At 52.9% G+C, this 15,173-nt stretch overlaps 1 protein-coding gene across 1 annotated transcript; it reads right to left on the bottom strand.

Annotated features, from left to right (window-relative positions):
* Positions 1-2,228: 2,228 nt before the first annotated feature.
* On the bottom strand, positions 2,229-14,311 carry LOC116970283 (protein phosphatase 1 regulatory subunit 3E-like). Its single transcript, XM_033016958.1, has 2 exons — positions 13,556-14,311; positions 2,229-3,629 (listed from the first exon to the last, which is right to left on the bottom strand). Exons 1-2 carry the CDS (start codon positions 14,147-14,149, stop codon positions 3,144-3,146), a joined length of 1,080 nt encoding a protein of 359 aa, XP_032872849.1. The 5' UTR covers positions 14,150-14,311; the 3' UTR covers positions 2,229-3,143.
* Between the last annotated feature and the right edge of the window lie 862 nt (positions 14,312-15,173).

Here is a 15,173-nt window from a genome sequence, read left to right as displayed (position 1 = left end):
GCAGTGAAGAAAGCGAATGGCATGTTGGCCTGCATAACAAGAGGAGTTGAGTATAGGAGCAAAGAGGTCCTTCTGCAGTTGTACAGGGCCCTAGTGAGACCACACCTGGAGTATTGTGTGCAGTTTTGGTCCTCAAATTTGAGGAAGGACATTCTTGCTATTGAGGGAGTGCAGCGTAGGTTTACAAGGTTAATTCCCGGGATGGCGGGACTGTCATATGCTGAGAGAATGGAGCGGCTGGGCTTGTACACTCTGGAGTTTAAAAGGATGAGAGGGTATCTTATTGAAACATATGAGTTTATTAAGGGTTTGGACACGGTAGAGGCAGGAAACATATTCCCGATGTTGGGGGAGTCCAGAACCAGGGGCCACAGTTTAAGAATAAGGAGTAAGCCATTTAGAACGGAGATGAGGAAATACATTTTCAGAGTTGTGAATCTGTGGAATTCTCTGCCTCAGAGGGCAGTGGAGGCCGGTTCTCTAGATACTTTCAAGAGAGTTAGAGCTCTTAAAGTTAGCGGAGTCAGGGGATATGGGGAGAAGGCAGGAACGGGGTACTGATTGTGGATGATCACATTGAATGGGGTATGGCCAACTCCTGCACCTGTTGTCCATTGTGTATTGAGTCCGCCACTCTCTGCAGCCACTCGCATTCTTGTACGTTGGAATTGCCGAACCAGGCCGCAGTGAAGCCTAACCCCGATTTCTTTGAACTGAATGCACAACTGACCAGTTATTTATTTCAGAGTTTACACCAGTCCCAGTGAGTTTTATTACAATGTATACCTGACCCAACATGGGAACGATTAGCAGCTTTAAATTTCTGGCCATTAATATGTTCGATGATATATACACAGAGACCAGAATATGAATGAACACAGTCCAAACCCAAATCTATGATCAGTTTAGTTTAGAGATACAGCATGGAAAGAGGCCCTTCGGCCCACATCGATCACCCGTTCACACTGGTTCTATGTTATCCACTGCCTACACACTAGGGGCTATTTACAGAGGGCAGTTTAAACTACACAGCTTCGTGGGCATGTCTTTGGGATGTGGGAGGAAACCGGAGCACCCAGAGGTATCCCACGCGGTCAACAGGGAGTTTAGGACACAAAATGCTGGAGTAACTCAGCGGGACAGGCAGCATCTCTGGAGAAAAGGAATGGGTGACGTTTCGGGTCGAGACCCTTCGTCAGACTCACAGGGAGAATTCCACACACACACACACACACACACAGAGGTCAGGATCGCACCCAGGTGTCTGGCGCGGTGAGGCAGCAGCACGACCCGCTGCACCGCCCGCAGGTACCGTGAGACTTGAACGAGTCCGAAGCCGGCTTCTCTTGTCTGTAGATTGTGGGGCGAGTTAGTCTTTATGTCAAAGAGCACTTGTACACGAGGCTCTGTAATCCTTGACGTTTAGGATAGGGACAGATAACGCCATGGTAATACGATGAATTCCCTCCATGGAGGCTGCCCGACCCACAGAGTTCCTCCAGCACTTTGTGTTTTGCGTTGGGTGAAAGGTTCCAGGCCTCCCGCTCCTTCTGTTCCCATGTGGTTCCTGACTCCGGAATCTGGGGGTGTGGATGGAGAGGTGGGGAGGAAGGGTGGGAGATTCAGGAGATGCTGCTGTCCAAAGGGGTGGGTGGTCTGGGGGATCCTTCTGGTCTCCCCTGCCCTTGGGAACTCTCCAACCCCCCCACCCCACCCCACCTCTGGATCTCCCCCCTCGTGTCCCCCTCTCACCCTGGACCTCTGTTCCCCCACTCACTTCCACCCCTGGAGTCCCCTCTCCTCCACCATGCCTCCAAACCTCTCTCTCCACTTCCCCCCACCCACCCCCTCTCTCTCCAGACCATTCCCCCACTCAGGTTCCCTCGAATAGTGAAAGGCCAGGATAGAGTGGACGTGGAGAGGATGTTTCCACTAGTGGGAGAGTCTAGGACTGGAGGGCACAGCCTCAGAATTAAAGGACGTTCCTTTAGGAAGGAGATGAGGAGGAATTTCTTTAAGCGGTGAATCTGTGGAATTCTTTGCCACAGACGGCTGTGGAGGCCACAAGTCAGTGGATGTATTTAAGGCAGAGATAGATAGATTCCTGATTAGTGCGGGTGTCAGAGGTTATGTGGAGAAGGCAGGAGAATGGGGTTAGGAGGGAGAGATAGATCGGCCGTGATTGAATGGCGGAGTAGACTGGATGGGTTGAATGGACTAATTCTGCTCCTATCACATGAAGTGTATGCAGCTGGCCCCTCCCTCACCCACTGGGTCAGCATTGACCTATTACCTCACCCATTGGGAGAGGCTGCAATCTGAACCCCCACCCAGGGAGATAGGGTCAGAACCAGGCCCTTCGGCCCACTCTCTCTGCTATCCCCTTACATCAACCCCACTGCACTGGGCCCTGGGAGAGAGGGAGTCTGAACCAGGCCATTCAGGCCACAACTACCCTGCTACCCCGATGCACAGGGCCCTGGGGAGAGAGGTAGTCAGAACCAGCCATTCGGCCCACAGCCTCCCTGCTATCCGTTTACATCAAAAGACACATCAATCCCACTGTTGATTGAGTGATATAGCAGGGAAACAGGCCCTTCGGCCCACAGAGTGCATGCTGACCAGACACCAGTCCCAACTGGGTGACACAACCCTAACCCCTCACCTACTGGGCGACCCTGGATCCCAACCCCTCCCCCTTAGGTGACACTTGACCAAAACCCGCCATCCACTGAGTGAGCCTCGTCCCATCGCCTCACCCACCGGGTGACACCCGATCCTCACCCACTGGGTGACACCCGATCCTCACCCACTGGGTGACACCCGATCCTCACCCACTGGGTGACACCCGATCCTCACCCACTGGGTGACACCCGATCCTCACCCGCCGGGTGACACCCGATCCTCACCCACCGGGTGACACCCGATCCTCACCCACTGGGTGACACCCGATCCTCACCCGCTGGGTGACACCCGATCCTCACCCGCTGGGTGACACTCGATCCTCACCCGCTGGGTGACACCCGATCCTCACCCACTGGGTGACACTCGATCCTCACCCACTGGGTGACACCCGATCCTCACCCACTCGAGGTGCTGAGGGGAGGAGTCGCTGGGTTGGTCCCCAGGGTGGGGGGTGGGTGTCATATGAAGTGTATCCAGCTGGCCCCCCAGTGTTCGGGGGGTGGGGAGGGTGCGGGTGGGGGTGCGGGCACCGGGGGAGCTGTCGATCCCACTGCCCGTAGCCGGTAGTTAGTGCCGCCGTTGTTGTCCCAGTAGCTGTGAGCTCCGGCGGTGAATCGGAGAGCGAGCTGGAGCGCGCCGGTCCCGGCCCGGGGGAGCGGCGGCGGCAGCTCGAAGGCGAAGCGGTCGGTGTGCCGGTCGGTGGAGCCGGGGATGAACCGGGCCGGCGTGTCGGCGTGGGAACGCCAGCTGTCGGACGAGTGCCGCACCCACACCTCCTTGGTGAAGGCCAGGTTCAGCACCCGCACCGTGCCCCGCACACGGTCCCCCTCCACCGACAGCCCCTCCAGGCAAACCTTGTCCCGGCGTAGACGCTCGGCAAAGCCCGGCTGCCCCAGTGGGTTGGCAAACGCCGGCTCCAGCCTCCACGGATGCTGCACCGAGTCCTGCCGAGAGAGAGGGAGAGGGGGGGTCAGAACCAGGCCCTTCAGCCCACAACCTCACTGCTAGCCCCTTACATCAACCCCACTGCACGGAGCCCTGGGGAGAGTGGGGGTCAGATCCTGGCCCTTCAGCCCACAACCTCACTGCTAGCCCCTTACATCAACCCCACTGCACAGAGCCCTGGGGAGAGGAGTCAGAACCAGGCCCTTCAGCCCACAACCTCACTGCTAGCCCCTTACATCAACCCCAGAGCCCTGGGAAAGGGGGAGTCAGAATCAGGCCCTTCAGCCCACATTCTCTCTGCTAGCCCCTTACATCAACCCCACTGCACAGAGCCCTGGGGAGAGTGGGGGTCAGATCCAGGCCCTTCAGCCCACAACCTCACTGCTAGCCCCTTACATCAACCCCAGAGCGCTGGGAAAGGGGGAGCCAGAATCAGGCCCTTCAGCCCACAACCTCACTGCTAGCCCCTTACATCAACCCCACTGCATAGAGCCCTGGGGAGAGGAGTCAGAACCAGGCCCTTCAGCCCACAACCTCACTGCTAGCCCCTTACATCAACCCCACTTCACGGAACCCTCGCGAGAGAAGGAGTCAGAACCAGGCCCTTTGGCCCACATTCTCTCTGCTAGCCCCTTACATCCACCCCACTGCACGGAGCCCTTGGGAGAGAAGGAGTCAGAATCAGGCCCTTCGGCCCACATTCTCTCTGCTAGCCCCTTACATCAACCCCACTGCAGAGCCCTGGGGAGAGAAGGAGTCAGAATCAGGCCCTTTAGCCCGTAAACTCCCTGCTAGCCCTCCCGCCAGCAGAATTAATCAAACTATCAAAATTACACCAACCCTGCTGCATGGAGGCCCAGGGAGATAGGGTCAGAACCAGGCCCTTCGGCCCACTCTCTCTGCTAACCCCTTATATCAACCCTACTGCACTGGGCTCTGGGGAGAGAGGGGGGGTGGGAGTCAGAACCAGGCCGTTCGGGCCACAACCATCCTGCTACCCCGATGCACAGGGCCCTTGGGAGAGGGGTAGTCAGAACCAGGCCATTCGGCCCGCAACCTCCCTGCTATCCGTTTACATCAAAAGACACATCAATCCCACTGTTGACTGAGTGATGCAGCAGGGAAAGGCCCTTCGGCCCGCAGAGTGCATGTTGACCATGAACACCAAACCCATGAACACTGATCCCGTTTCATTCTCACCGCATTTCCATCAACTCCCCTCGATTCTGCCCCTCACCCACACACTCCGAGGGGGGTGGAGATTCACAGGGACCGAGAAGTGAGGGCCATTGAGATCCAGGAGCATTTGTGAAGATCCAGCCTCTTTCATCATTTGTTTGGCTCCAGGTCCTATGAAAATATTTCTTGGCAAGAAATAAAAAGCCGATCGATCTGGGGTTTTTAAATATTAATAGATCTAGCATATCCTGCACTCTCCTCATTTCCTTCGCTTCTCTGGTGGAAATATGACTGAGATTTATTTTAAAAGCTTCGACAGCAATGTAGATGTTGTGATAACCTGTAGGAGGGAACTGCAGATGCTGGTTTACATCGAAGATAGACAAAAAATGCTGGAGTAACTCAGCGTGACAGGCAGCGTCTCTGGAGAGTAGGGAGTGGGGGACATTTCGGGTCGAGACCCTTCTTCAGACAGAGTCAGGGGAGAGGAAGATATAGAGATATGGAAGACTCCATCCAAGGACCCAAGCAGTCTTTCCAGGTGAGGCAGAGGTTCACCTGCACCTCCTCCAACCTCATCTATTGCATCCGCTGCTCTAGGTGTCAACTGCTCTACATCGGTGAGACCAAGCGTAGGCTTGGCGATCGCTTCGCCCAACACCTCCGCTCGGTTCACAATATCCAACCTGATCTCCCGGTGGCCCAGCACTTCGACTCCCCCTCCCATCCCGAATCTGACCTTTCTGTCCTGGGCCTCCTCCATGGCCAGAGTGAGTCCCACCGCAAATTGGAGGAGCAGCACCTCATATTTCACTTGGGTAGTTTACACCCCAGGGGTATGAACATTGACCTCCAATTTCAGGTAGTCCCTGCTTTCTCCCTCCTTCCCCTCCCCTTCCCAGCTCTCCCACAGCCCACGCCCCCCCACACCACCACATCAGTCTGAAGAAGGGTCTCGACCCGAAACGTCACCTATGTCCTTCGCTCCATAGATGCTGCCTCACCCGCTGAGTTTCTCCAGCATTTTTGTCTACCTTAGAGATATGGAATGGTAAGGTGTGAAAACGAGGGATCAAAGGGGACATAGTTCAAGGAGAGAGGGAAAGCAAGGGTTACTTGAAGTTGGAGAAGTCAATGTTCACACCGCTGGGGTGTAAGCTGCCCAAGCGGAATATGAGATGCTGTTCCTCCAATCTGCGCTGGGCCTCACTCTGACAATGGAGGAGGCCCAGGACAGAAAGGTCAGTGTGGCAAGTGAACCTCTGCTTCACCTGAAAGGACTGTCGGGGCCCTTGGATGGAGTCGAATGAGGAGCTGCCTCAACTACGAGCTGCCGGAGGAGGTAGCTGAGGCAGGTACTATCGCAACATTTAACCATATAACAATTACAGCACGGAAACAGGCCATCTCGACTCTTCTAGTCCGTGCCGAACACGTATTCTCCCCTAGTCCCATCTACCTGCGCTCAGACCATAGCCCTCCATTCCTTTCCCGTCCATATAACTATCCAATTTATTTTTAAATGATAAAAACGAACCTGCCTCCACCACCTTCACTGGAAGCTCATTCCACACAGCCACCACTCTCTGAGTAAAGAAGTTCCCCCTCATGTTACCCCTAAACTTCTGTCCCTTAATTCTCAAGTCATGTCCCCTTGTTTGAATCTTCCCTACTCTCAGTGGGAAAAGCTTATCCACGTCAACTCTGTCTATCCCTCTCATCATTTTAAAGACCTCTATCAAGTCCCCCCTTAACCTTCTGCGCTCCAAAGAATAAAGCCCTAACTTGTTCAACCTTTCTCTGTAACTTAGTTGCTGAAACCCAGGCAACATTCTAGTAAATCTCCTCTGTACTCTCTCTATTTTGTTGACATCCTTCCTATAATTAGGCGACCAAAATTGTACCCCATACTCCAGAATTGGCCTCACCAATGCCTTGTACAATTTTAACATTACATCCCAACTTCTATACTCAATGCTCTGATTTATAAAGGCCAGCACACCAAAAGCCTTCTTTACCACCCTATCTACATGAGATTCCACTTTCAGGGAACTGTGCACAGTTATTCCCAGATCCCTCTGTTCACCTGCATTCTTCAATTCCCTACCATTTACCATGTACGTCCTATTTTGATTTGTCCTGCCAAGATGTAGCACCTCACACTTATCAGCATTAAACTGCATTTGGACAGGTACATGGATTTAGGAGGAGGGGCTGACCAATAAAGAGAGGTTGAGCAAGGACTTTATTCCTTGGAGCGCAGGAGGATGAGGGGTGATCTTATAGCAGTGTGTAAAATCATGAGAGGAATAGATCAGGTAGACGCACAGAGTCTCTTGCCCAGAGTAGGGGAATCGAGGACCAGAGGATATAAGAATTTAAGAATAAGGAGTAAGCCATTTAGAACAGAGACGAGGAGACACTTTTTCTCACAGAGTTGTGGTGAGTCTGTGGAATTCTCTGCCTCAGAGGGCGGTGGAGGCCGGTTCTCTGGATGCTTTCAAGAGAGAGCTAGATAGGGCTCTTAAAGATAGCGGAGTCAGGGGATATGGGGAGAAGGCAGGAACGGGGTACTGATTGGGGATGATCAGCCATGATCACATTGAATGGCGGTGCTGGCTCGAAGGGCCGAATTGCCTCTACTCCTGCACCTATTGTCTATTGATATAGGTTTATGGTGAGGGGGAGGGGAAGATTTAATCGGAACCTGAGGGGCAGCTGTTTCACATAGAGGGTGGTTGGTGTACTGAAGGAGGAGGTAGTTGAGGCTGGGACTATCGCAACGTTTAAGAAACATTTAGACAGGTGCATGGATAGGGCAGGTTTGGAGGGATATGGGCCAAACGCAGGCAGGTGGGACTAGTGTAGATGGGGCACGTTGGCCGGTGTGGGCAAGTTGGGCCGAAGGGCCTGTTTCCACACTATCACTCTATAACTCAGCGGATCAGTTCATAAGTCATCAAAGTGCAGATGCTGCTTAATACACAAAAGGACACAAAGTGCTGGAGTGACTCAGTGTGTCGGGCAGCATCTCTGGAGTGATCTTTCGTGTCGAGACCCTGCTCGAGACTGATTGTAGAGGGAGGGGAATCCTGGCAAAGAGGATCGGAAGGACAAACAAACGCTAGGGGGTTTTATTTAAAAGGTAGACGATGAGAAGAAAGGCAAGAGATAAGAAGAATAGGTGTAGATAAGTGTTTAAGAAGGAACTGCAGATGCTGGAAAATCGAAGGTAGACAAAAATGCTGGAGAAACTCAGCGGGTGCAGCAGCATCTATGGAGCGAAGGAAATAGGCAACGTTTCGGGCCGAACTCCTTCTTCAGACTTATGAAAGATAAGGTGTAGATAAGTCGTAGGAGCAGAAATAGGCCATTCAGCCCATCGAGTCTACTCTGCCTTGCAATCATGGCTGATCCATCTTACAGACAATAGGGGCAGGAGTAGGCCATTCGGCCCTTTGATCCAGCACCGCCATTCAATGTGATCATGGCTGATCATCCCCAATCCTGCCTTCTCCCCTGACTCCACTATCTTTAAGAGCCCTATCTAACCATATAACAATTACAGCATGGAAACAGGCCATCTCGGCCCTACAAGTCCGTGCCGAACAACTTTTTTCCCTTAGTCCCACCTGCCTGCACTCATACCATAACCCTCCATTCCCTTCTCATCCATATGCCTATCCAATTTATGTTTAAACAATACCAACGAACCTGCCGCCACCACTTCCACTGGAAGCTCATTCCACACCGCTACCACTCTCTGAGTAAAGAGGTTCCCCCTCATGTTACCCTAAACTTCTGTCCCTTAATTCTGAAGTCATGTCCTCTTGTTTGAACCTTCCCTATTCTCAAAGGGAAAAGCTTGATCTAGCTCTCTCTTCCCTCTCAATCCCATTCCCCTTCCTTCTCCCCATAACTTTTGCCAGAATAGGCAGCATCTCTTGAGGACAGGAGGCATAGGCGACGTTTCGGGTCGGGACCCTTCCTCACTGATTGCAGTCGGGGAGTGAAAGCTGGAGAAGAGAGGCGGGGACTAGAGCTACAGGACATAGATTGTATCCACATGGTATTGGGGGGTATGGTATTGACATGGATAGAGAACTGGTTGGCAGGCAGGAAGCAAAGAGTAGGAATTAATGGGTCCTTTTCAGAATGGCAGGCAGTGACTAGTGGGGTGCCGCAAGGCTCGGTGCTGGGACCCTAGTTATTTACAATATATATTAACGATTTAGACCAGGGAATTAAATGTAAGATCTCCAAGTTTGCAGATGACACAAAGCTGGGTGGCAGTGTGAGCTGCGAAGAGGATGCTATGAGGCTGCAGGGTGACTTGGATAGGTTGGGTGAGTGGGCAGATGCATGGCAGATGCAGTATAATGTGGATAAATGTGAAGTTATCCACTTTGGTGGCAAGAACAGGAAAAGGGGAGGTGCAACGAGACCTGGGCGTGCTTGTACATCAGTCACTGAAAGTAAGCATGCAGGTACAGCAGGCAGTGAAGAAAGCTAATGGTACGTTGGTCTTCATTGCGAGAGGATTTAAGTTTAGGAGGTCCTACTGCAGTTGTACAGGGCCTTGGTGAGACTGCACCTGGAGTATTGTGTGCAGTTTTGGTCTCCTAATTTGAGGAAGGCCATTCTTGCTATTGAGGGAGTGCAGCGTAGGTTAATTCCTGGGATGGTGGGACTGACATATGTTGAAAGAATGGGTCGACCAGGCTTATATTCACTGGAGGATGAGTGGGGATCTTATAGAAACATATTACATTCTTAAAGGATTGGATAGGCTAAATGCAGGAAAAAAATGGTTCCGATGTTAAGGGTAGTCCAGAACCAGGAGTTTCATTTATTTAAGAATAAGGGGTAGGTTGTTTAGGACTAAGATGAGGAAAAATTTCTTCACCTAGAGAGTTATGAATCTGTGGAATTCCCTGCCACAGAAGGCAGTGGAGGCCAATTCACTGGATGTTTTCAAGATAGCAGAGTCAAGGGATATGGGGAAAAAGCAGGAACGGGGCACTGATTTTAGATGATCAGCCATGATCATATTGAATGGCGGCGCTGGCTCGAAGGGCCGAACGGCCTACTCCTGTACCTATCCTTCTGTGTTTCTATGTCACGTTTGGAGATACAGTGTGGAAACAGGCCCTTCGGCCCATCGAATCTGTGCCGACCATCGATCACACAGCGCACTAATTCTGTCCTGCACACTCGGGATAATTCACCAAAGCCAATTAACCTACAAAAACTCTACATGTTTGGAGTGTGGGACGGAACCAGAGCACCAGGAGAAAACCCACGCAGGTCACAGGGAGAACGTGCAAACTCTGTACAGGCAGCACTCAAGGTCAACTGTGGGTAAATGGGATTTTTTTTTTAAGGGTATCTTAGTCAACATGAACACGATGGGCTGAAGGGCCTGTTTCGGCATGGTGGCGCAGCGACAGAGTTGCTGCCTTACTGCGGTTACAGCTCCAGAGACCCGGGTTCGATCCTGACCGCGGGTGCTGTCTGTACGGAGTTTGTACGTTCTCCCCGTGACCTGCGTGGGTTTTCTCCGGGCGCTCCGGTTTCCTCCCACACTCCAAAGACGTCGAGGTTTGCAGGCTAATTGGTTTCTGCAAGTTGTAAATTGTCCTTAGTGTGTGTGGGATAGTGCTAGTGTACAGGGTGATCGCTGGTTAGCACAGACTCAGTGGGCCGAAGGGCCTGTTTCCACACTGTAAATCCAAAGGTACAAGGATGGGAAAGGTTTAGAGGGAGATGGGCCAATCCCAGGTAGATTTTTTTAGATGGGGCATCTTAGTCAGCCTGAACATGATGGGCTGAAGGGCCTGTTTCCACACTGCCCGACTATAATTCTGAGACACCTTTCAGAGAGCGTGGAGGGAGGGAGTAGTCTCAGCCTCTCTACAGGGACTGCAGCAGAGGTACTGTTTCAGCTAAAACACTGCCTTTCCGGAACGGAAACATTAACGCGCGGCTAAGTGCTTCAGAGCGTTTTTTTGCTTCATATTTCCACAACCCTCTCCAGCTGGGCCAGTCCTGTGGCACCTCCTACAAGACATAGGAGCTAAACTAGGCCATTCGGCCCATCAAGTCTACTCCGCCATTCGATCGTGGCTGATCTATCTTTCTCTCACTACCCCATTCTCCTGCCTTCTTCCTGTGAGCTTTGACGGCCCTTACTAATCAACAACCCGTCAATCTCTGCTTTAACAATACCCAAAATGGCCGCCACCACCGCGCACACATCAGAATAGCCACCGCCTTCCCTCAACAAAATGGCCGCCACCAGGCACGGTGGCACAGTGGTAGAGATACTGCCTTACTGCACCACAAACCCGGGTTTGATCCTGACTACAGGTGTTGTCTGTACGCAGTTTGTACATTCTCCCCGTGACCTGCGTGGGTTTTCTCCGAGATCTTCGGTTTCCTCCCATATTCCAAAGACGTACAGGTTTGTAGGTTAATTGCTTGGTGTAAATGTAAAATTGTCCCTAGTGTGTAGGGTAGTGTTAATGTGCGAGGATCGTAGGACGGTGCGGATTCGGTGGGCCGAAGGGCCTGTTTCCCTGCTGTATCTCTAAACTAAACTAAACTAATCACTGCGTACCTGTCAAAATGGCTGCCGTCTTCCCTCACCCAAATGGCCAGTCATCGCGCACAGATCAAAATGGCCACCATCTTTGCTCAACTAAAATGGCCACCTTCACTGCGCACATAGAAACATAGAAAATAGGTGCAGGAGTAGGCCATTCGGCCCTTCGAGCCTGCACCACCATTCAATATGATCATGGCTGATCATCCAACTCAGTATCCTGTACCTGCCTTCTCTCCATACCCCCTGATCCCTTTAGCCACAAGGGCCACATCTAACTCCCTCTTAAATATGGCCAATGAACTGGCCTCAACTACCTTCTGTGGCAGAGAATTCCACAGATTCACCACTCTCTGTGTGAAAAATGTTTTTCTCATCTCGGTCCTAAAATATTTCCCCCTTATCCTTAAACTGTGACCCCTTGTCCTGGACTTCCCCAACATCGGGAACAATCTTCCTGCATCTAGCCTGTCCAACCCTTTAAGAATTTTGTAAGTTTCTATAAGATCCCCCCTCAATCTTCTAAATTCTAGCGAGTACAAGCCGAGTCTATCCAGTCTTTCTTCATAAAAAGTCCTGACACCCCAAATGGCCACCTTCACTGCGCACACATGAAAATGGCCACCGACCCTTCAACCAAATGGCCAACTGCACCGCGCACACATCTTAATGGTCGCCATGTTCCCTCAACAAAATGGCCACAGTCACCACGAACACATCAAAATGGTCGCCGTCTTCCCTCAACAAAATAACCATTCACCACTTCACAACTTCACAATGGCCAGTGCTGTCAATGAAGCAAATAGCCACCATCACCGTGCACAGCAAAATGGACGCTATCTTTCCGTCTCAAAATGGCTGCCATCTTTCCTTCTCATAATGGCTGCTGTCACGGCACATATCAGAATGGCTGCCACATTCTCGGCACAAAATAACCACCATCACCGTACACGTCAAAATGGCTGCCATCTTTCCTTCTCATAATGGCTGCTGTCACGGCACATATCAAAATGGCTGCCACTCTCTCTGAACATCACCGTATACCATCAAAATAACTGCCTTAACTTCCTCGCAAAATGGTCACTGTCACCACACGTATTAAAAAGACCACCACCTTCCTTCAACAAAATGGTCACTGTCACCACATACATCAAAATGGCTGCTGTATTTCCATTAAAGGATGGCCACTGTGCACATCAAAATGGCTGCCACCTTCCCTTGACAAAACCATCAACGTTACCACTCACACATCAAGACGGCTGCAGCATTCCCTCAACAAAATGCAAACGGGCTTCCCCAACTCCTCAACTTAATAATAAAGGCAGGGACCAGCTGGTTATTTAGTTTGGAAATACAGCAGGGAAACAGGCCCTTCGGCCCACCGAGTCCACATCGACCCGTCCACACTAGTTCTGTGTTATCCCACTTTTTCATCCACTCCCTGCACACTAGGGGCATTTAAGAAACATATATATATACAGAGGCCAGTTAACCCACATCTTTGAGAAAACCGGAGCACCAGGAGGAAAGAAATGCGGTCACAGGGAGAACGTACAAACTCCACACGCACAGACAGCACCCGCGGTCAGGATCGAACCCAGGACTCTGTCGCTGTGAGGCAAATGTGGGTTTCTGGGTTAATTTGGCCTCTGTAAGATTGTCCCTATGTGCGTAGGAGAGTGGACGAGTAAGTGGGATCACATCGAACTACTGTGAACGGGTGATCGATGGATGGCGTGGACTCGGCGGGCCGAAGGGCCTGTTTCCGTGCCGAATCCCTAAAGTAAATAATAGTGGGGCTACACACACACACACACACACACACACATGTGCAAATTTAAAAAAAAACTAGAGGCTGGAAATCTGAAACTAAAACACAAAATCACTCAAGCACTCAGCGGGCCAGGCGGCGTCTGTGGAGGGAAGCGCAGAGCTCATTTAATCTTGAGGCTCTTTCATCCCCTTCCCTCCCCTCCATCCACCCCTTTCCTCTCCCCCCTCATTTTCCCTTTCCCACCCCTCACCGACCCTTTTGCTCCCAGCCTTCCCCCCCCCCCCCCCACTCCCTCCCACCCACTGCCCCTAACCATTATCCCCCTCCCTCCCTCTCCCCCATTCCTTCTCACCTCCTCTCCCCCTCACCTTGCCGCCCATCTCCATCTCCAGCCAAGGGCCTGGTCTGGGGCCTAGTCCGGCGTTGCGTTGAGTCAAAGCCTGGGCCTGTAGTTGATCCCGTGCCTGGGCCTGCAGTTGATCCCGTGCCTGGGCCTGCAGTTGAGCCTGTGCTCGGGCCTGTAGTTGAGCCTGGGCCTGTAGTTGAGCCTGTGCCTGGGCCTGCAGCTGAGCCTGGGCCTGGGCCTGTATTCGATCCCGCGCCTGGGCGAGCGAGGGCGCACGAGGGGGCTGCCAGCGGTTGAAGCGCCTCACGGCCGCCAGCTCCAGTCCCAGCGAGTCGGCGAACCTCACCCGCTTCCTGGTGTCGGGGCTCCGGCTGCGGCCCCTCCCGGCGGCCCCCCTCCCCCTCCCGCGGGCCCCCCCGTCCTCCTCGCCCGGGCCGGCCCGGCCCACCCCCGCCGGCAGCGAGCTCGCCCGCCGCTTGCGCCGCTCCCTCGGCGAGGCGGGGGCCGCCGAGCGCCCGCGGGACTCCCCCCCCTCCCGGTAGGCCTTCTCGTACAGGCCCGAGATGTAGCTCAGGTTGCGGGGGATGTCCACGTGGGGGGGTGGGGGGCGGAACATGGTGCGAGAGGGAGGGGGGTCGGGCGGGGGGAGGGGGGGCCGGGGGGATGTGGGGTGAGGGGGTTGTTTCTGCTCACTTACTGTCCCCCCCACTGTGCCGGTCTACATGGTCCCCACTGCCCACTCAGTCCTGGACCCAGCACCTCCCCCTCTCACTCCCCCCACGCCTCGATACCCCTTCACTCACTAACCCCCTCAATTCTTCTCACTTGCCCCTTCTCAACCTCTCCGTCTCACTCAGGGCCCCTATAAAACCCTCTCACTTGTCCCTCAATCCCTGTCGACTACACTCAATCTCACTCCCTTCCCCCTCTAAATCCCTCACTTGCCCCCCTCTATCCCTCTCACTGCCCCCTCCCCTTCTCTCTGTCCCTCGTCTCTCTCTCTCTCCCCGCAGCCTCTCTCTGTCTCTCCCTCTAGATTCTTCCCACTGCGTCCCTCACTTCCCTGTCTCCATCTCCCTCTCACCTCCTCTCTCGCTCTCCCTATCTCTGCATTTTCACTCTCCTTTCAATTCGTCTCACTCCATCTATCTTCTTTCTCGTCCTTTTTCTCGTCTCTCTCTCTCACCTCATCAGCCAGTTTCTCTCTCTGTCTCTCTTAGACTCTCTCTGTCTCTTCTCCCAGTCACTCACTCTCTGTATGTCTCTCTCTCCCCCAAAGTCTCTCTCTCTCTCTCCTCTTCGGTACCTTCCCTCTCTCCCTGTGATGGAACACCTCTCTCTCCCACTTTCTCAGTCCCTCTCTCCTCCTGGTCCCTCTCTCTGACACGGTCTTCCTCTCTGTGAAGGAACACCCACTCTGCTTCTCCCAGTCTCTCTCTCGCTTTCTCTCAGTCTCTCTCTCTTCAGCACCTTCCCTCTCTCTTTCTCCTCTCCGGCACCTCTCTCCCTCTCCCTCTCTCTGTGATGGAATACCTCCTTCTCCCTGCCCCCCAGTCTCCCACACCCTACCTGACTCTCTCTCTCTCTCTCTCTCTCTCTCTCTCTCTCTCTCACTGTGATGGAACACCCCTCTCTCTCTC

The sequence above is a fragment of the Amblyraja radiata genome, unplaced genomic scaffold, assembly GCF_010909765.2.
Source record: "Amblyraja radiata isolate CabotCenter1 unplaced genomic scaffold, sAmbRad1.1.pri scaffold_700_ctg1, whole genome shotgun sequence".
NCBI classification, from domain to species: Eukaryota; Metazoa; Chordata; class Chondrichthyes; order Rajiformes; family Rajidae; genus Amblyraja; species Amblyraja radiata.
This window is presented reverse-complemented; position numbering and strand designations above follow the sequence as displayed.